The 23,029-nt window shown below is 43.2% G+C and overlaps 2 protein-coding genes across 5 annotated transcripts in view; one reads left to right on the top strand and one right to left on the bottom strand.

Moving 5' to 3' along the window:
* The window catches only part of aard (alanine and arginine rich domain containing protein), a 348,357-nt gene extending 329,904 nt beyond the window's left edge, over positions 1 to 18,453 (top strand). Inside the window, exon 3 of the transcript XR_011474405.1 lies at positions 18,429 to 18,453. The gene's annotated coding sequence lies outside the window, so the exon portion shown is untranslated. The remainder of the gene's footprint in view (positions 1 to 18,428) is intronic.
* Positions 1 to 23,029, bottom strand: part of LOC111954708 (sterile alpha motif domain-containing protein 12-like) — a 132,608-nt gene that overhangs the window by 94,756 nt on the left and 14,823 nt on the right. For all 4 annotated transcript variants that reach the window (XM_070436014.1, XM_023974594.2, XM_023974595.2 and 1 more), the window contains one exon: positions 4,264 to 4,442. In XM_070436014.1, coding sequence (XP_070292115.1) covers positions 4,264 to 4,401 — 138 coding nt within the window. In that variant the 5' untranslated portion in view covers positions 4,402 to 4,442. The remainder of the gene's footprint in view (positions 1 to 4,263; positions 4,443 to 23,029) is intronic.

The raw sequence follows: 23,029 nt of genomic DNA, 5'->3' as shown, positions 1-23,029 counted from the left end.
AAACTATATGACTGACAGCCACATACATTAACAAGTTTGTGTAAAAAAAATTATAAATAAAAAAAACAGCATGGAAACCAGTGATTGTATCAAACAAGAAGGCAGTAACTGCCGTCTAGGGTCAGAGGTCAGGGTCAACATTAATAAAATAAAAAATAACCTCATAGTATGACAACAGATAACTACATCTCCAATGATTGTGCTTACAATTCATTTGGCTGGACAAAAAAATAATAATAAACACTAGTCATTTTTCTCAGTTTCACTCTATAAGCAGTTACTGCTCTTTTCCTCGGTAGGGCAGTATACAGCTCTGGCATTCTCAAACATACAGCGCCATCTAGCGAATATATGACCACACCGCATCATTCCATTGATACAGTACACAATTATTTCCGCAGTGATGAGGGAATAACGATTAGCGTCACGCTGACCGAATAAGTGTGCATTTTAGACCGTGTCGTTCCCTCCCCATCCCCTCCGTAGCTCAATTACCTAGTTCGGCATTGCGGCAGGCGTCGCCTGGGCCCACAGTTTCTCTCTTCCCCAAAGCTCAAAGGCGCAGAAAAGTCGCTAATTATTCCATTTCATTGCGGGGATTAGGCAGGCTAGGCTGTCTCTATATGTGGACGGCAGGCTGTGCGGTAAGGGAGAAATAACACGTTAAGTAAATTAATAACCATTTTAAAGACGCTTCCGGGTTGAAATTGGAATGAATGACATTTTCGTGTCAAATCGCCAATTGGCAACCCATCCCTTATGGGATTAATTGAAACAAACATTACAATAATTCACTATGGTAATTAAATGATCATTCTTCCGGCGTTCTCTGCATTGCGCCTCAGTGATTTTTTAAATAAAAAAATACATCTATACATAATAGTAAATAAGGTTATCCAAACAATAATTACACCCCTAGAGCAGTAAAATAGCATCCACCATATACAGACAAATAAACAAAAGTCACTTGAACCCAGTTTGACACAAAGAGAAGATTCATATGGTAGACAAGCCTACACACGCCATATTTTTCAATTTAATTATAGATAGACCTTTTTCTTTTATTCCAGGCTTTATCTAAATATTCCGCAAACGGAAATACACAATGGACAAAAAAAACCATTTACATTTCTCCTCATCACTCAGCCACATAATGCCAGGGTATAGCTGGTGTGCTTTCTGGAATAAGAGCAAGCGTATATCATAGTAGAAAGAGCAATAGAGGATAAAATGAGTTTCATTCTCTATTTCTTCGAGGTCACAATAATAACATAGTCTTTCCTCTTCCATTTCATCACAATACCAACCTGTTTCAATACGCAGAGGCAATATCCCTGATCTTACCTGTTTCAATACGCAGAGGCAATATCCCTGATCTTACCTGTTTCAATACGCAGAGGCATATCCTTTAATCTTAACCTGTTTCAATACGCAGAGGCAATATTCCTGATCTTACCTGTTTCAATACGCAGAGGCAATATTCCTGATCTTACCTGTCTCAATACGCAGAGGCAATATTCCTGATCTTACCTGTTTCAATACGCAGAGGCAATATTCCTGATCTTACCTGTGCACATAGCAATCTCTTTTTAGGTAGGTTATACATAATATATATCCCTCACACACACGTACTGGATTTACAAGCAGTGCAGAGACAGAATTTTTTGGGACACAAAGAAAGAACATAAACACTGGCTTTTAATTCCCTGACCTTGAGAGTCAATATGGGTGCATTACAAAGCAGGGCAATAGGAGTTGGTGAGTAATATATTGCTTTGGGCATGATTTTAATTATGTGTAAGGTTTGTTGATTTTCAATTAAAATATATACACTGAATAAAAATATGAACGCAAAGTGTTGGTTCCATGTTTCATGAGCTGAAATAAAAGATCCCAGACATTTTCCACACGCACAAAAAACCTATTTCTCTCCAATTTTGTGTACAAATTTGTTTACATCTCTGTTAGTGAGCATTTCTCCTTTGCCAAGATAATCCATCCACCTGACAGCTGTGGCATATCAAGAAGCTGGTTAAACAGTACGATCATGGGGCCTCCCGAGTGGCACATCGGTCTAAGGCACTGCAGTGCTTGAGGTGTCACTACAGATCCGGGTTGTGTCGCAGCCGGGAGACCCACGAGGCGACACACAATTGGCCCAGCGTCGTCCGGGTTAGGGGAAGGTTTGTCTGGCCGGGATTACCTTGTCGCATATCGCTCAGGCGACTCCTGTGGCGGAACGGACGCATGCACGCTGACACGGTCACAAGTTGGACGGTGTTTCCTCCAACACATTGGGTGCGGCTGGCTTCCGGGTTAAGCGAGCAGTGTGTCAAGAAGCAGTGCAGCTTGGCAGGGTCGTGTTTCGTAAGATGCATGGCTCTCGAACTTCGACTCTCCCGAGTCCGTACGGGAGTTGCAGCGATGGGACAAGACTAACTATAAAAAGGGGTAAAACGTTTTTTTTTTTTTAAAGAATACAGCATGATCATTACATAGGTTCACCTTGTGCTGGGGACAATAAAAGGCCACTCTAAAATGTGCAGTTTTGTCACGCAACACAATGCCACAGATGTCTCAAGTTGAGGGAGTGTGCAATTGGCATGCTGACTGCAGGAATGTCCACCAGAGCTGTTGCCAGAGAATTTAATGTTAATTTCTCTACCACAAACCGCCTTCAACGCCATTTAAGAGAATTTGGCAGTACGTCCACCTGGCCTCAACTGCAGACCATGTGTAACCATGCCAGCTCTCCACATCCGGCTTCGTCACCTGCGGGATCATCGGAGGAGTATTTCTGTCTGTCATAAAGCCCTTTCGTGGGGAAAAACTGATTCTGATTTGCTGTTCATATAAGGAAATCGGTCAAATGAAATAAATTCATTATGCCCTAATGTATAGATTTCACGACTCTGCATGGGCGCTGCTAAGGGTGGGCCTGGGAGGTTATAGGCCCACCCACTGGGGAGCCAGGCCCAGCCATGGCAGCGCCCATGCAGTCGTCGTCAAATCCATAGATTAGGGCCTAATGAATTTATTTCATTTGACCGATTTCCTTATATGAACAGTAACTCAGTAAAATCATTCAAATTGTTTCATGTTGCATTTATATTTTGTTCAGTATATAATACATGCCATTTAGCAGACGCTTTTATCCAAAGCAGCTTACAGTCATGTGTGCATACATTTTACAGATGGGTGATCCCGGGAATCGAACCCACTATGCTGGCATTGCATGCACCATGCTCTACCAGGTCATGTTTTCAGTCGACGCTGTTGCTTAGCCACAGAGTTTCTCTATTGGCTGAACTGCACCTTACTGTGCTGGCTCTGACATTTTATTTCCAAACAACTAGAGGTATGTGTAGCCTGGCCAGAGCCGTACAGCTTGGCTCGGGTTGGCTCAGTAGTGTTAAAAGGGTATCGAAGTCATGAACTCAACAGACGGAAACAGTACAATGTGCATGGCTGAAAATAGTTTGGGATGAAGACTCCTATAGATTCCTAATGAGGATTCCATGCAGTTATGTCATTCTTTTTCAAATGAACCTACATGGTGGTTTATCACTCTTACTTGTATACTGTAGGAACATAGAAGGACTGTACCATGCAGTGAGACAAAAAGCATCCTAGTTTTTCCCCCATCAAAGGCGTAGCTACGTGGCGCTTCTTGAAGGACATATTGTCTGAGTGAAAGCAGTTCCAGTTAGAAAATGACAGATAATTATCTGGCTTTCTCATCTCCCTACAGAGGCGGAAAGAGGAGGAAATGTCCGGTCCGTTGCCTCGACAGGATGCTATTTTTGGAGAGGAAATAGAAACAAATCTCCACTGACGACAACCTTTAATCTAAATAAATAGTTCTCAGGAAACATTGAATAAGGGCTGTCGAAAGACCGCAACGGTTAGGTGCCAGAAAGTGTGTAGTAAGGAAGTAATTATTGAAAGTCTGTAAAAAATGTGCAACCGTACAGCAGAGGATGGGACCTGTTACTAATATCCCAAAATTAACCTACAAAATCTATTACAGACCAATGATCATGGTATGAGTGGTCACCGCAGCCTGGTACCTATCCTGACATTCGTTAGAGCAGACTTTCTCAAAAGTCCTTGGGACACACCAGCATATATTTTATATGCTCCAACACCTTGTACACCTGAAACTAGTCAACTAATCAGCCATTTGAATCAGTTGCGCTAGGGGTTATGATACATGGAATGACTGGGTTGAGAAAGGCTGCATTGAAGTCCCCCTGTTCTTACCCGTGAGAGTTCTGACTCGGAGACGGAGCGCCGGGGCGGTGAGTGGCGCTGGTACCCGGGGCTGTCGTCATCCAGCATGGCGCCTTGGTCCAGGGGCTGCTCCTCCAGGTGTGAGGTCACGTCGTCCGGGCACATCATCTGGTGGTCGATCCCATTCTGGCTCAGGTTGCAGTGGACAGCTGCAGGGATAAATAGGAGGGAGGGGACGAACACAAGGTTAAACTATAGGACATACATTTGTACAGTATAGATGTGTGTACCAACCATCTTGCTGGTTGGTAATAGTTCAGAAATGCAACAAATAAAAAACACAATGGAAAAGTAAGTACTTGAATACCAGTAGCAAAGGTACCAGCGTTACCACATTTGAGTTCTTGGTGCATGTTATACTATTAGAATATCACTAGAGGGCGGTACATAACAATTTGGTAGAGTGGCCAACACTATCTTACTTGGAGAACATTCAACAATTAGCCCTAACATTTTGGTGTAAAGCTTTTATAACACTGACAATCATGACATAATTACACATATTGATAAAAGTAGATCGTCAGAAGACAGAAAGTACTGACAGGAGTTACCATGGTAAACTAAAGTAGTTTACCATCCATCAGGCTTTTGAAAATGATCCAAAACAAATAAAACGCAACCTTATGTTTGAGGTCAACGATTATAACGGTTTTCCTGACTGTGATCTCTTAAAAAAAAAAATCTTAAAATTATTATTTCCATTAATTTCCGCGACAGGCAAATTTGCGTTGCGGGGAGATAAAAAGACACGTCCATAAATCTGACCCTGATGTAAGTCATGTTGGCACGATGCCAGGTGGCAGATATTTGCCTAAACCTGTTCTGGGCCACTGTCACCGAGCGATTACAGGAAACCCAATAAGGAAAAACTAAATGAGTAAAAAAACGTTCTTTCGCCTAGTAGAGTAAAAGGCGGCGAGACGCCCTTCTGATCCTGATGCGCTAGCTCTACCACCTCAGTCTACTTCTGATGACACCACACCGGACAGCAGAGATTACCACAAAGGGTTACTGGACAACGTCCTGTTTGATTTGACGGACATTATCGGCTACAAGACTAACCAATACATCATTAAAATATGAGAGAAGTGTTTGTTTCAAATTTGAACTGATTGAAATAAAATGCAAATTAGACAACCAGACATGAACCCGAGACAGTTTACTATTGCATGGATTTAACTATAACCCACAATCGCAGCAATACATGTGAACTGAACTCTATTGAACACTTACAATGCCACCTCATTATCAATAGCAGTTGACATGTTGACAAGACTAGGTGATTACCAGACACATCTGGTGTGGTTTCAGTTTCAACCTCGGAGTAGTCTCCCTATGCGGACAGCATACACCCTATGTCTGGAATTCCCAGACGGGGGAACTAGGCAGAAACCATGATGCATTCCCCTTTAAATAGAAAGGGCAATACACATGTACACGAGGGCCATGTTTTAACCAAAGGCAACTTAGGATGCATGGCACGGAACTAGCTATCCTCCTGCGCGCTTGTCGCCTCGCTCGTTCTTTTGCACTCCCCCTCTCTGTATCTTAACGCATTGTATGACTGGTGTTCAACCATTCTGGAGCAGCAGTGAATTATGCATCCTCTGTTAAGTCTGTGAAATTACAGCAATATGGAAATAGATTGAACGAGAGAGAAAAGGGATAGAGGGGGAGGGATGAAAGGAGAGGGAAAGATGGAGTTGCCTGGCTCTGTGTCCTGTTGAGGAAGAGGGCTCAGTGGGGGTTGAGGAAAAGGATGATTTTTTTTTCTGCAATAGTCCAGAACGTTCACCCCCACTCCTTTCCTCTCCGACATGCGCAAATGGTGATGGAAGAGAGCCGCAGCCGTCCCTTTTCTCTCTCAATGAGGCCGAGTCAATGACCGGGAAAGAGAGCAAGAGCTGTATGGAAAACGCATAGAACCACCATCTTGGCAGTTGGAATTACTGTATCAATGGTCTTTGGAAGGACAAAGGTTGGCCATGAATCCGAAGGTCGTACGAGTGTTACAACATAGCAGCCATGTGTAATTATGTTTTATCACCTATATAAAGGACTCATATCACGCTGTCGTAATGGTATAGTTTCCACAACATAATCTTGGAGGGGCTTCTTTACTTAATATTATAGCTCCGTGTATAGTACAAAGTCATAGAAGCGAGCTAAGGACGGGGTGAGCATAGACCCTTGATTTTAAGTCAAACACAACTTCCATCTCAAATTTCCCTTAAAGAATGATGAGCATTACAGACTTTCCCCCAGATGTTTGTTTTTTAAGTCGGGCTCCATGAAGCCCCCAGATCATCCATGAAGCCTCCAGGTCCTGAGATCCTCAAAAAGGTTCTACAGCTGCAACATCGAGAGCATCCTGACTGGTTGCATCACTGCCTGGTACGGCAATTGCTCGGCCTCTGATCGCAAGGCACTACAGAGGGTAGTGCGTACGGCCCAGTACATCACTGGAGCTAAGCTGCCTGCCATCCAAGGACCTCTACACCAGGCGGTGTCAGAGGAAGGCCCTGAAAATTGTCAAAGACCCCAGCCACCCCAGTCATAGACTGTTCTCTCTACTACCGCATGGTAAGCGGTACCGTAATGCCAAGTCTAAGACAAAAAGGCTTCTCAACAGTTTTTACCCCCAAGCCATAAGACTCCTGAACAGGTAAACAAATGGCTACCCAGACTATTTGCATTGTGTGCCCTCTTTTTACGCTGCTGCTACTCTCTGTTCTGACTAACCGGTGTCTGTATGTAGCCTCGCTACTTTTATAGCCTCGCTACTGTATATAGCCTGTCTTTTTACTGTTGTTTTATTTCTTTCTTCTTACCTATTGTTCACCTAATACCTTTTTTGCACTATTTGTTATAGCCTGTAAGTAAGCATTTCACTGTAACTACACCTGTTGTATTCAGCGCACGTGACAAATAAACTTTGATTTGAGATCAGCATCCATGCAATCCAACATCAAAGTTTGGATTGAAGACAAGGGGTAAACAAGGTGGTAAAGGTTGTGGAAGCACAAGTAGGCTATTAAAAGTCCATTTAAATACATTTTTTTTTTTTTTAAATACTAGTTTTATTTTCCCTACACAGGCATCCAGAGCAATATCTGGGCCAACAGATCTAAAGTGAAGCCGATATAATCAGAAGTGAAGTTTGCTCAGTGTGAGCTGGTCGCCGGGGCACTCCGGCTTCACCCTCCAAGTAGAGCAGAGTATGTGTATACACTATGAACCAGAAACCAGGCCTGGAGAAAGACCAGCTGACTGGAGCCCTGTACACTACATTAGGGGCCTCAGCAGCCAACTCCCAGGACATTTCCCAAAGGTGAAGTTAATTAGTGATCCGCTAGGGGGCGTACAGGGGGGTGAGCTCTCGCTCTTTCTCCCCACAGGGGAGACCCTTAGGGGGGGGCTTGAAGAGGAGTCAGGGATTGGCTGGGCTCCAGTAAAATGACGATTCATAGGCTCCGCTGCCAGCCCCGGCAGCTGCTCTTTTATATGCTGCTCTTTTAAAAACAGTAGCTTTGATCGCTAACCACAAAATAAGCCTTTTCATAAGCTGCAGAAAAATCATCTTTACTTCTCTCTAGATGCTCTGAAAGCAAACAACTATTTGGGGATTTTATGGACCGACGGAGTGTGGGTAATGGGTATTGTATATTTGCATGCAGTCTTTAAACGTCCTCCATCTGTGGTTCACTCTCATCTATTTATGCATGCACAGTCCGAAAAGTCTCCTAATCTCTCCAAAAGTGTAAGCATAAGTGTGTCTCCACAACTGACTACCCTAAGGACTTCCAAGAGCACCTTTTCCATCAGCAGGGGGAAGGCACAGTCAGATTCTTGTTACACGCTTGCCTAAAGTAGTAATTGGAATATCTTTGAGTGGAAAAGGAGCTCATTGTCCCATATGGGGATCTTCACCTCATGTGACCCATTGACTAAGCCAATGAGTGGACGGGGGGTTTCAGTGGGACTGTGTCTATCAATACTATGTCATGGCTAGCTAGATGCATAGGTCATCTCAGCCAATGGGGCATTAACATGCATGGGTCAACTTCGTCACAACAGCAGAGACGAGTAGGTAGTCTCAGTTACTATAATGAAAAAATATATAAAAATGCAACAATTTCAAAAAGACTTTACTGAGTTACAGTCCATAAGGAAATCAGTCAATTGAAATAAATTCATTAGGCCCCAATCTATGGATTTCACATGACTGTACAGTCATGGCCACAATTTTGATAATGTGAAAAATGTAATATTTGTGTCAAAGTTTGCTGCTTCAGTGTCTTTATATATTTTTGTCAGATGTTACTATGGAATACTGAAGCATAATTACAAGCATTTCATACGTGTCAAAGGCTTTTATTGACAATTACATTAAGTTGATGCAAAGACTTAATATTTGCAGTGTTGACCCTTCTTTTTCAAGACCTCTGCAATCCGCCCTGGCATGACGTCAATTAACTTCTGGGCCACATCCTGACTGATGGCAGCCTATTCTTGCATAATCAATGCTTGGAGTTTGTCAGAATTTGTGGGTTTTTGTTTGTCCACAAGTTCTCAATGGGATTAAGGTCTGGGGAGTTTACTGGCCATGGACCCAAAATATCGATGTTTTGTTCCCCGAGCCACTTAGTTATCAAGTTTGCCTTATGGCAAGGTGCTCCATCATGCTGGAAAAGGCATTGTTCGTCACCAAACTGTTCCTGGATGGTTGGGAGAAGTTGCTCTCGGAGGATGTGTTGGTACCATTCTTTATTCATGGCTGTGTTCTTAGGCAAAATTGTGAGTGAGCCCACTCCCTTGGCTTAGAAGCAACCCCACCCATGAATGGTCTCAGGATGCTTTACTGTTGGCATGACACAGGACTGATGGTAGCGCTCACCTTGTCTTCTCCGGAGAAGCTTTTTCCCCCAGATGCCCCAAACAATCGGAAAGGGGATTCAGAGAAAATGACTTTACTCCCGTCCTCAGCAGTCCAATCACTGTACCTTTTGTAGAATATCAGTCTGTCCCTGATGTTTTTCCTGGAGAGAAGTGGCTTCTTTGATGCCTTTCTTGACACCAGGCCATCCTCCAAAAGTCTTCKCCTCACTGTGCGTGCAGATGCACTCACACCTTCCTGCTGCCGTTCCTGAGCAAGCTCTGTACTGGTGATGCCCCGATCCCGCAGTTGAATAAACTTTAGGAGACGGTCCTGGCGCTTGCTGGACTTTGTTGGGCGCCCTGAAGCCGCCTCCACAACAATTGAACCGCTCTCCTTGAAGTTCTTGATGATCCGATAAATGGTCGATTTAGGTGCAATCTTACTGGCAGCAATATCCTTGCCTGTGAAGCCCTTTTTGTGCAAAGCAATGATGACGGCACATGTTTCCATGCAGGTAAACATGCTTGACAGAGGAAGAACAATGATTACAAGCACCACCCTCCTTTTGAAGCTTCCAGTTTGTTATTTGAACTCAATCAGCATGACAGTGATCTCCAGCCTTGTCCTCGTCAACACTCAGACCTGTGTTAACGAGAGAATCACTGACATGTCAGCTGGTTCTTTTGTGGCAGGGCTGAAATGCAGTGGAAATGCTTTTCTGGGATTCAGTTCATTTGCATGGCAAATAGGGACTTTGCAATTAATTGCAATTCATCTGATCACTCAGAACATTCTGGAGTATATGCAAATTGCCATCATAAACTGAGGCAGCAGACTTTGTGAAAATTAATATGCGTGTCATTCTCAAAACTTTCGGCCATGACTGTAGAGGTGCAGCCATGTGTGGGCATAGGCCCACCCACTTGGCAGCCAGGCCCACCCATTGGGGAGTCAGGCCCAGCCAATCAGAATGAGTTTTCCCCACAAAAGGGCTTTATTAAGGGCCTCCCGGGTGGCGCAGTGGTCTAGGGCACTGCATCGCAGCGCTAGCTGTGCCACCAGAGTCTCTGGGTTCGCGCCCAGGCTCTGTCGCAGCCGGCCGCGACCGGGAGGTCCGTGGGGTGACGCACAATTGGCCTAGCGTCGTCCGGATTAGGGAGGGTTTGGCCGGTAGTGATATCCTTGTCTCATCGCGCTCCAGCGACTCCTGTGGCGGGCCGGGCGCAGTGAGCGCTAACCAAGGGAGCCAGGTGCATGGTGTTTCCTCCGACACATTGGTGGGGCTGGCTTCCGGGTTGGAGGCGCGCTGTGTTAAGAAGCAGTGTGGCTTGGTTGGGTTGTGCTTCGGAGGACGCATGGCTTTCGACCTTCGTCTCTCCCGAGCCCGTACGGGAGTTGTAGCGATGAGACAAGATAGTAATTACTAGCGATTGGATACCACGAAAAATTGGGGAGAAAAGGGGTAAAAATATATATATATTTTTTAAAAGGGCTTTATTACATACGTGAGACGTCCATGTCTTTATCACACGACAAGATAAAACGGTCGAGTTTGATATAAAAAATATTACAAACAGGGTAGTCAAGGTAGTCTTGAAATGGTCAGTAAATATTTTAACCTTTAACGTCAGTTATTTAAAAACACGTACTCAGATTTTTGTCGTATGATGTAGTTTATACCCTACTTTACATCATCTGAAGTTTGTGTTGTGCCCGCCATCAGTTGAGACAACATGCTCTTGAATACATTGTGGGTGTTATTTTAAAATCATAGAAATTGAATTCATAGAATGGACCCAACCCTTCTGACCACTGCAATTTAACTGGAACAGCATTGAAATACATATATTTCTATGATTTCAATAGGTTTCCTATGGAAGATTTACAGTATAATTTAAAACAGATATTACCATTCAATTCAACATTCTCTGATGTGTGGACCGCCATCTTTGTGGTCCCATTTGAAAGTTGAAATGTACATTTTATTCCCATTTTAGTACATGTAACAGCCACAACATGACACCCACCCTGTATGCTAGAGCATGTTGTCTCAAACGTTACTTTAACACATGAAGGTCAGTCAATGCGGAAAATTACGAACTTGAAATTGTCTTCCAAGTGCAGTCGCAAAAACCCATTCATCGCCATGATGAAACTGGCTCTCATGAGGACCGCCATAGGAATGTAAGACCCAGAGTTACCTCTGCTGCAGAGGATAAGTTCATTAGAGTTACAGTACTAGCCTCAGAAATTGCATGATTCATTTAGAATTCAAGGCACACTTAACCAGCATGGCTACCACAGCATTCTGCAGCGATACGCCATCCTTTCTGGTTTGCGCTTAGTGGGACTATCATTTGTTTTTCAACAGGACAATGACCCAACACACCTCCAGGCTCTGTAAGGGCAATTTGACCAAGAAGGAGAGTGATGGTGCTGCATCAGATGACCTGTCCTCCACAATCACCCAACCTCAAGCCAATTGAGATGGTTTGGGATGAGTTGGACCACAGAGTGAAGTTAAAGCAGCTAACAAGTACTCAGCATATATGTGAGAACTCCTTCAAGACTGTTGGAAAAGCATTCCAGGTGAAGCTGGTTGAGAGAATGCCAAGAGTGTGCAAAGCTGTCATCAAGGAAAAGGGGTGGTTAATTTGAAGAATCTCAAACCGAAAATATATTTTGATTTGTTTAACACTTTGGGTTACTACATGATTCATGTGTTATTTCATTGTTGATGTTTTCACTATTATTCTACAATATAGAACATTTGTATAAACAAAGAATGTAGAAATGATAAAATAGTTTGATAACCCTGTTTGATAGAATTTAAAAGGTTACAATCTCAACCGTTTATCTTTTCCAGTGATAAAGACATGGATGTCTCATGGGGTATGCAAAATAGGTCATCTTTGAGCATCTTGAATGTTTTGGCATTCAGGTCCAAAAAGTCACTTTCGGGGGAGCACTTCCACAATAGGCAAATATGTATGGAAGGTTTAGTTCAAATCAGAAGAGGTGCTGTCAAAAAGTAATTGAATTCAAATGGATTTACCCTCATAGATAGATGCCAGCTACTCTACTTCGGTCACGCCAGGTTGCTCTGTCCTAGTTCTTTGCCACAGGCTGTTTGTACGGGGCCTCAAGATTTATAGGTCAACTGTGCCGCTTGCATTGAGATGCATTTAGTCATCGCAGCTAACAGGGCCTTGGCATGCATGGCTTAGCTTTGTCACTACAGGATTGAGAGGTCAACTCAGCTGCTGCAAAGTTCAGGCATGAGTCAATATTGTTACCGTATAGGTAATTGGCGCATAAAAATTCATAGGTCAACTCTGTCCACATAGGTCATATACAACCTTGCAATACATGAGTTGGCTCCAACAACTCTTTGGCCTGAATGCCAAGCGTCACATCTGACGGAAACCAGGCACCGCTCATCACTTGCCCAATACCATCCCTACGATGAAGGATGGTGGAGGCAGTATCATGCTGTGGGGATGTTTTTCAGCGGCAGGGACTAGGCGACTAGTCAAGATCAAGGCAAAGATGAACGGAGCAAAGTGAAATAACCTTGATAAAAACCTGCTCCAGCGCTCAGGACCTCAGACTGGGGCGAAGGTTCACTTTCCAACAGGACAACGACCCTAACCACACAGCCAATAAAAATGCAGGAGTTGTTTCGGAACAAGTCTCAGAATTTTTCTTGAGTGGCCCAGCCAGAGCCCGGACTTGAACCCGATCGAACATCTCTTGAGAGACCTGAAAATAGCTGTGCAGTGAAGCTCCCCATCCAACCTGTCAGAGCTTGAGAGGATCTGCAGTGAAGAATGAAACTCCAAGTACAGGTGTCAAGCTCGTAGCGTCATACCCAAGAAGAAAAGGCCGTAATCGCTGCCAAAGGTGCTTCAACAAAGATTGAGAAAAGAGTCTGAATACTTATGTAAAATGTGATCGTTTAATATATTTGCTAAAAAAAAAATATCTAAAAACCTGTTTTTGCTTTGTCATTATGGGGTATTGTGTGCAGACTGAGTGAAAAAACAATTTAATCCATTTTACAATAAGGCTGTAACCTAACAAAATGTGGAAAAAGTCAGGGGTCTGAATACTTTCTGAATGCACTGTATTACAGTACTGACAAGGTCTAGGATCTGATCTGGACAAAAATAGATGATGTTAAGGACAGTGTTTAATATTTCAGCAGAAGGCACAACACTCCCAATTTAGCAACGGCAACAACAACAAAAAAGTGCCAAAAACAATTGTGAAAAGTAAGCTTTGGTGTTTCTGTACTTTTTACGACTTCAGCAGGTATGAGAAGCCTAGATTAGGAGGTTGACCGATTAGGATTTTTACATTAAAATCAGCAGATTTTCTTTTCTTTCTATAAAATACAATGCTCAAAAAAATAAAGGGAACACTAAAAGAACACATCCTAGATCTGAATGAATGAACTATTCTTATTAAATACTTTTTTCTTTACATAGTTGAATGTGCTGACAACAAAATCACACAAAAATTATCAATGGAAATCAAATTTATCAACCCATGGAGGTCTGGATTTGGAGTCACACTCAAAATTAAAGTGGAACACCACACTACAGGCTGATCCAACTTCGACTTGTAATTGTCCTTAAAACAAGTCAAAATGAGGCTCATAGTGTGTGTGGCCTCCACGTGCCGTGTCTGGACCTCCCTACATGCCTGGGCATGCTCCTGATGAGGTGGCGGATGGTCTCCTGAGGGATCTCCTCCCAGACCTGGACTAAAGCATCCGCCAACTCCTGGACAGTCTGTGGTGCAATGTGGCATTGGTGGATGGAGCGAGACATGATGTCCCAGATGTGCTCAATTGGATTCAGGTCTGGGGAACGGGCGGGCCAGTCCATAGCATCAATGCCTTCCTCTTGCAGGAACTGCTGACACACTCCAGCCACAGAGGTCTAGCATTGTCTTGCATTAGAGAGGAACCCAGGGCACACCACACCAGCATATGGTCTCACAAGGGGTCTGAGGATCTCATTTCGGTACCTAATGGCAGTCAGGCTACCTCTGGCGAGCCCATGGAGGGCTGTGCGGCCCCCCAAAGAAATGCCACCCCACACCATGACTGACCCACCGCCCAAACCGGTATCATGCTGAGGATGTTGCAGGCAGCAGAACGTTCTCACGGCGTTCTCCAGACTGTCACGCTGTCCACATTGTCTCAGTGTGAACCTGCTTTTCATCTGAGAAGAGCACAGGGCGCCAGTGAGCGAATTTGCCAATCTTGGTGCTCTCTGGCAAATGCCAAACGTCCTGCACGGTGTTGGGCTGTAAGCACAAACCCCCACCTGTGGTACGTCGGCCCGCATTACCACCCTCATGAGGTCTGTTTCTGACCTGTGTTGAGCAGACACATGCACATTTGGTTGGCTGCTGGCAGTCATTTTGCCAGGCTCTGGCAGTGCTCCTCCGCACAAAGGCGGAGTAGCGGCCCTGCTGCTGGGTTGTTGCCCTCCTACGGCCTCCTCCACGTCTCCTGATGTACTGGCCTGTCTCCTGGTAGCGCCTCCATGCTCTGGACACTACGCTGACAGACACGGCAAACCTTCTTGCCACAGCTCGCATTGATGTGCCATCCTGGATGAGCTGCACTACCTGAGCCACTGTGTGGTGTAGACCCCTCGTTCATGCTACCACTAGCAGTGAAAGCACAGCCCATTCAAAAGTGACCAAAACATCAGCCAGTAGCATAGGAACTGAGAAGTGTCTGTGGTCACCACCTGCAGAACCACTCCTTTATTGGGGGTAGTCTTGCTAATTGCCTATAATTTCCACCTGTTGTCTATTCCATTTGCGCACAACAGCATGTGACATTTATTGTCAATCAGTGTTGCCGTCCTAAGTGGACAGTTTGATTCCACAGAAGTGTGATTGACTTGGATTTTACTGTGTTGTTTAAGTGTTCCCTTTATTTTTTTTGCAGCTGTGTATATATTATATATATATTACTATAGTATATATATTATATATATATTATATCTAGTATATTATATATAAATAATGACAATTACAACAATACTGAATGAAACTCCTATTTTAACTTATATTCATAATACATAATATAAAAGAGTCCAATTATAGCTCTCAAATAACGAAACCTGTTCAATTTGGTTTAAATAATGCAAAAACACAGTGTTGGAGGAGAAAGTATAAGTGCAATATGTGCCATGTAAAAAAGCTAACGTTAAAGTTCCTTGCTCAGAACATGAGAACATATGAAAGCTGGTGGTTCCTTTTAACATGAGTCTTCAATATTCCCAGTTAAGAAGTTTTAGGTTGTAGTTATTATAGGACTATTTCTCTCTATACCATTTGTATTTAATTTACCTTTGACTATTGGATGTTCTTATAGGCACTATAGTATTGCCAGCCTAATCTCGGGAGTTGATAGGCTTGACGTCATAAACAGCGCTGTGTTTCAAGTATTGCGAAGAGCTGCTGGCAAACGCAGGAAAGTGCTGTTTGAATGAATGCTTACGAGCCTGCTGCTGCCTACCACCGCTCAGTCAGACTGCTCTATCAAATCAGACTTAAATTATAATATAATAAAATAAACAGAAATACGAGCCCCTGGTCATTAACTTCACTGGGATATGTGGGACGCTACTGTCTCACTTGGCCAAAAGCCAGAGAAAATGCAGAGCGCCAAATTCAAATAAATTACTATAAAAATCTAACTTTCATTAAATAACACATGAAAGACACCAAATTAAAGCTAAACTTGTTGTGAATCCAGCCAACATGTCAGAATTCAAATATCGTTTGCTTTCGCCGAAAAGCCTGCTATTATCTGAGGATAGCAACAGAGTAAACAAAGAGAGAGAAGCATATTTCAACCCAAAACGCAGAAATAAAAATATAATTAATGCCTTACATGCTTCTGAGCTTCTGTTGTTGGCACTCCAATATGTCCCATAAACATCACAAATGGTCCTTTTGTTCGATTAATTCCGTCGATAACCAAAATGTACATTTATTTGGCGCGTTTGATCCGGTTCCAACTTGTGCAACGTGACTACAAAATCTCAAAAGTTACCTGTAAACTTTGCCAAAACATTTCAAACTACTTTTGTAATACAACTTCAGGTCTTTTTTTACGTAAATAATCGATAAAATTTAAGACAGGATGAACTGTGTTCAATACAGTATTAAAACAAACTCTAGCTGGCTTTCTGGTTATGCGCCTCTAACAGTACACTTCCAGCGACCCTCGTTCAAGATGGCCGTACTTCTTCATTACACAAAGGAAAAAACCTCAACCAATTTCAAAAGACTGTTGACATCCAGTGGAAGCGGTAGGAACTGCAAGAAGGTCAATTAGAAATCTGTATTCCCAATGAAACCCTATTGAAAAGAGTGACCTCAGGGGTTTCGCCTGTTAAATAAGTTCTGTTATACTCACAGACATGATTCAAACAGTTTTAGAAACTTCAGAGTGTTTTCTATCCAAATCTACTAATAATATGCATATCTTATCTTCTGGGGATGAGTAGCTGGCAGTTGAATTTGGGTATGCTTTTCATCCAAACGTGAAAATGCTGCCCCCTATCCTAGAGAATCCGGAAACTATCATTTTGAAAACAAAACGTTTATTCTTTCAGTGAAATACGGAACCGTTCCGTATTTTATCGAACGGGTGGCAACCCTAAGTCTAAATATTGCTGTTCTATTGCACAACCTTCAATGTTATGTCATAATTATGTAAAATTATGGCAAATTTAATTACGGTCTTTGTTAGGAAGAAACACAGTTCGCAACGAGCCAGGCGGCCCAAACTGTTGCATATACCCGGACTCTGCTTGCACTGGAACGCAAGAGAAGTGACACAATTTCCCTAGTTAATATTGCCTGCTAACATGAATTTATTTTAACGAAATATGCAAGTTTAAAAAATATATACTTGTGTATTGATTTTAAGAAAGGCAGTGACGTTTATGCTTAGGTACATTGGAGCAATGATAGTGCTTTTTTCGTGAATGCGCTTTTGTTAAAATCACCCGTTTGGCGAAGTAGGCTACGATTTGATGATAAATTAACAGGCACCGCATTGATTATATTCAACACAGGACAAGCTAGTTAAACTAGTAATATCATCAACCATGTGTAGTTAATCACTAGTTATGTTAAGATTGTTTTTTTATAAGATAAGTTTAATGCTAGCTAGCAACTTACCTTGGCTCCTGGCTGCACTCGCGTAACAGGTGGTCAGCCTGCCACGCAGTCTGCTCGTGGATTGCAATGTAATCGGCCATAGTCAGTGTCCAAAAATGCTGATTGTTATGAAACCATGAAATCGGCCCTAATTAAAATCGGCCATACCGATTAAATCGGTCTACCTCTAACCAGTACGCCCTGTATATAGCCTCGTTATTGATATTTTTTTACTTTTGTTTATTTGGTAAATATTTTCTTAACTCTTCTTGAACAGCACGGTTGGTTAAGGGCTTGTAAGTAAGCATTTCACGGTAAGGTCTACACTTGTTGTATTTGGCGCATGTGACAGTTTGATTACATTTTTTGATTTGATTACAACATCACTAATCTCTTCAGCCATATTGCAGTCAATAAAAGCAGTTAGGATGAATAAGATATCATGCCAGATTCATTATGGTTTAACAAAGATGGTCTTCATATTCACAGAGCAGCCAATATTTAGTCAGTCACTGATTAGAGAACCTCCTATTCCTCCCACTAAGCTTGTGTAACTCCCAATCACTGATGTGGATTCGATTTAAATTGGAAGGCATCCTTTTTTTAACTGACGCAGATTCACACACAGCGATACAAGGATGATGTAACGCAGTCTAATTTTAGACCTGATAAATATGCAATTGATGCAGGGCACTGAGAGCACGTAACTGCTGTGGTGTCCCATGTGTACTGTAACATCAGAAAAACATTTTTTTTAGCCGTCTGTCACAATAATCAATTCACTAAGAGAGTGTGGTTTTTCCGAACTCTGGTGCATTTACCCCCTTAGTTCGTTTGGACTGGTGTGAATACTATCCACACTCGGGAGCTCACTCAAACAAAGCACCACGGTTCGCTCGAAAAGGGTGGGCTCGGTTCAATTCGTACCGGGGATGGTTCGCTGCAGGTGAAAACGCAGTCCCGACCAAACAGTCATGCATTATTATTGGTTGTTGGACTGCGAGCATTTGATATAATACAAAACGGTATCATAACTTGAGCTCTGAAACTTTGTGAGTAGCAGCGCATCCGATGCAGATTAGGGGAGACGGGGGCTATAGGCTATTCACGTCACAGTCAGTGGCTATTGCGCTCTTTTCTCCCACATGTTGTTGGAAGAACAAAGTGAAAGTAATATTTGGACACAAGTGACACTTCCTGATCATCATAAATTGATTTAACTTGAGCATGTTTGTCTAATAAAAACATTTTCATGGGCACGTGGCTTTGTTTAGGACTTTTGTCAACTCAACCAGACCAAATGGGGTGGGGGGGAAATACAATGTAACAAACAGTTTGAATATAGCGCAAAACTGTGTGAAAATACTAGGGGGTAAAGAAACGTATGTTACGCACGCCTCTAAGAAGAGGGAACGCAACACCCTGCTACAACTCAACTCCCCATGAAGTGAAAAGAGGTATGGACTGTTGGTGCGAGTAAGGATGACAAAAAGGCAGAGAATTGTACCGTTTACTAGGAATTTATTCCTTCACACGGTAATATGGGGAAAAGGGGCTGGACGGAACCAAAGCAAAGAAAGTAAATATCAAAGCCCCCTCTCCTACCTTACCTGCCTACCCACTACTTAACACCACCTGGTGCGCTAACCAAAATACAGGGGGTGGTCCGCCCAGGTCTTACCTAGTGTGCCTAGACAGTGATATACTACGGGTATATGTATGCCCGCGGGCCTCTTGCCTAAGCACTCCCTAGGTGCCTTCCCCTTCCCCCCTGGGAACAAATGAAACTGAATTATCCAAACAATTTCAATAATCAAAACACTGCTATTGACACACAAAAGACATAACCAATCAGCTCTCACTCAACCAATACAGGACACACTAATCATCTCCCTCTGAGAACAACCAACACAGTATATCACCCTCAGCCATCAGCCTCCTCTCTCAGCAAATCTCTTCTGAACAGAACACTGGCTTTTATATAGCTTCAGAAGGAGTCTAATCGGATACAGCTGCAACTTGACGAGGGGGCGGGGTCAACTCCAATCATCAATGGGGCTGACCAATCAGCTGCTTGGGGAGAATTCAGGAAGCCATCTCCTGAAACACACTCAAATACAAACTACAACACAGAAACTGGGGAACGTAACAACGTAAGAAAGTAGGACTTTCTTGGGTGCCATTTGCCAATTATGTCTTCCACCTTTAGAAATCTATAAGACCTATTTTTGTCATGAATATGATTCCCATCTCCTTTGAATAAAGAACATGTCCAAAATGGCACCCTATTCCCTTTATAGTGCACTAGTCTTGACCAGTCTCATGAGCCCTGGTCAAAGGTAGTGCACTATAATGAGATTAGGGTGCCATTTGGGACGTAGCCATCGAGTCAACCTACTGTGTACTTCTGCTTTGTCACAGCTCTGGATAACCATGTTCACTGAGCCCCATTCTGCGGAGTGATTGAAATAGTCTCACTTCCGCGGCTTCAAAGTCATTGATATAACTGTGGGCACAAATCGGGAACGGTCAGAGGAAGTCAGACTTATTTGCAGAATTTTTGCATAAATATATATTTTTTGTGCCATGACATCTTTCGCGTGAGGTGAGGTACTGTCAGCAAAATGTATTGGTAAGGAATTAACTTTTATGCATGATGGAGCACCTGAGTTGGAATACAAACTATTCGTTTACTGGGTCATATACACAGCGTGTACAAAACATTAAGAAATCATTCTCTTTCCATGACAGACTGACCAGGTGAATCGAGGGGAAAGCTATGATCCCTTATTGATTACGCTTATTAAATCCACTTCAAAATCAGTATAGATGAAGGGGAGGAGACAGGTTTAAGAAGGATTTTGAAACCTTGAGACATGGATTATGTATGTGTCATTCAGAGGGTGAATTGGCAAGACCCCGTGCCTTTGAACGGGGTATGGTGGAAGGCAATGTTCCCTCGTTGGCACTGAGCAAATGTCAGGTCTGCTGAGCGCAAACTTGAACGATTTGAAAAATGCGCTTTAACGTTGAACACTGAGGCTGTACCCGCTTTAAGTGGCCAAATCGGCTACTGTGGCTGTTTGATCATAATGATAATGTAGGCCTGTCAGAGTGGCCTACCATCAAAAACAATGGTGAAAAATGCATCCCATAATATTTTAACATGGAAATAGAACAGCTATCATTCAGCCTACAGTAGCAGCAAATGTGTGTTGTTCAATGTAGGCCTACAATCCATGAGACTTTTGAAAAAACATGTAGGGCTTGACATTAACCCGTTTATACACTTGTCCTTTGCAAAAAAAGAAGCATCCCTTTTTCAGGACCCTGTCTTTCAAAGATAATTAGTAAAAATCCAAATAACTTCACAGATCTTCATTGTAAAGGGTTTAAGGAGCCTTTTGGTCCTAGACTACGGTACCGCTTGCCGTGCGGTAGCAGAGAGGAAAAAAAACTAAAACAGTCTATGACTTGGGTAACTGGAGTCTGACAATTTTATGGGCTTTCCTCTGACACCGGTTATTATATAGGTCCTGGATGGCAGGAAGCTTGGCCCCAGTGATGTACTGGGCCGTATGCACTACCCTCTGTAGTGCCTTACGGTCAGATGCCGAGCAGTTGCCATACCAGGCGGTGATGCAACCGGTCAGGATGTTCTCGCTGGTGCAGCTGTAGAACTTTGAGGATCTGGGGATCCATGCCAAATCTTTTCAGTCTCCCGAGGGGGAAAAGGTTTTGTCGTGCCCTCGTCACAACTGTCTTAGTGTGTTTGGACCATGATAGTATTGGTGATGTGGACACCAAGGAACTTGAGACTCTCGACCCGCTCCACTACTGCCTGTTGATGTTAATGGGGGCCTTTTCCTGTAGTCCATGATCAGATCCTTCGTCTTGCTCACATTGAGGGAAGAGGTTGTTGTCCAGGTGGGAAAGGGCAGTGTGGAGTGCGATTGCATCCTCTGTGGATCTGTTGGGGCGGTATGCGAATTGGAGTGGGTCTAGTGTATCCGGGAGGATGCTGTTGATGTGAGCCATGACCAGCCTTTCAACGCACTTCATGGCTACCGACTTGAGTGCTACGGGGCGGTAATCATTCAGGCAGGTTACCTTCCTTTCCTTGGGCACAGGGACAATGGTGGTCTGTTTGAAACATGTAGGTATTACAGATTCGGTTAGGGAGAGGTTGAAAATGTCAGTGAATACATCCTGGTAATCCATCTGGCCCCGCGGCTTTGTGAATGTTGACCTGTTTAAATGTCTTGCTCAGAACAGCTGGTGCTCTCGTGCAATGCGGATGTTGCCTGTAATCCATGGCTTCTGGTTGGGATATGTACGTACGGTCACGGACGACATCGTCGATGCACTAATTGATGAAGCAGATGACTGAGGTGGTATACTCCTCAATGCCATTGGATGAATCCCGCAACACATTCCAGTCTGTGCTAGCAAAACAGTCCTGTAGACTAGATTTGCCAAGTTGAGGGCAGGGGAGAGCTTTTTATGCGTCTCTGTGTGTGGAGTAAAGGTGGTCTAGATTTGTTTTCTCCTCTGGTTGCACATGTGACATGCTGGTAAAAATTTAGTAAAACTGATATAAGTACGCCTGCATTAAAGTCTCCGGCCACTAGGAGGCGCTTCTGGATGAGCATTTTTCTGTTTGCTTATGACCTTATAGAGTTGGTTGAGTGCGGTCTTAGTGCCAGCATCGGTCTGTGGTGGTAAATAGACGGCTACGACTGATATAGATGCGAACTCTTGGTAGATTGTGGGGTCTACAGCTTATCAAAAAGGTAGCCAGGCAAGCAATACCTCGAGACTTATTTCATATTAGACATTGCGCACCAGCTATTATTGGCAAATAGACACCCCCAACCCTCGTCTTACCAGACGTAGCTTTTCTGTTCTGCCGGTGCATGGAAAATCCCGCCAGTTCTATATTATCCGTGTCGTCGTTCAGCCACGACACGGATAATATAGAATTACCGTTTTTAAATGTCCCGTTGGTAGGATAATCTTAATTTGTAGATCCATTGTATTTTCCAATGATTGCACGTTAGCCAGTAGAACAGATGGCAGTGTGAGTTTCCTCGCTCACCTACGGATTCTCAAAAGGCAGCCCAACCTGTGCCCCCTTTTCCTCAGTCTTTTCTTCACACAAATGACGGGGATTTGGGCCTGTCCCCGGGAAAGCAGTATATCCTTCTCGTCGGACTCGTTAAAGGAAAAAGCTTCTTCCAGTTCGAGGCGAGTAATCAACTGTTCTGATGTCCAAAAGTTATTTTCGGTCATAAGAGACAGTTGCTGCAACAATATGTACAAAAGATACAAACACACAAAAAATTAAACGAAATAGCACAGTTGGTTAAGAGCATGTAAAACGTCAGCCTTTCTCTTCGGCGTCATCGTATCATGTACTACATATGGCTACTGAACGTCTACAAAACCAAATAAATTGAATCTCAGCTACAAACTTTCATATTCTTGTGTAGCACTGACAACCACAGCTTTTTTTTAATAGGTTTTGTAAGATATCACGTAGGTGCTGTTAGTGTTTTCTCCGTATACTGTGGGTTTTTGCACTATTTTTATTTTTTTATTTAACCTTTATTTAACCAGGTAGGCAAATTGAGAACACGTTCTCATTTACAATTGCGA

This window comes from Salvelinus sp. IW2-2015, linkage group LG30 (assembly GCF_002910315.2).
Source record: "Salvelinus sp. IW2-2015 linkage group LG30, ASM291031v2, whole genome shotgun sequence".
NCBI lineage: Eukaryota > Metazoa > Chordata > Actinopteri > Salmoniformes > Salmonidae > Salvelinus > Salvelinus sp. IW2-2015.
This window is presented reverse-complemented; position numbering and strand designations above follow the sequence as displayed.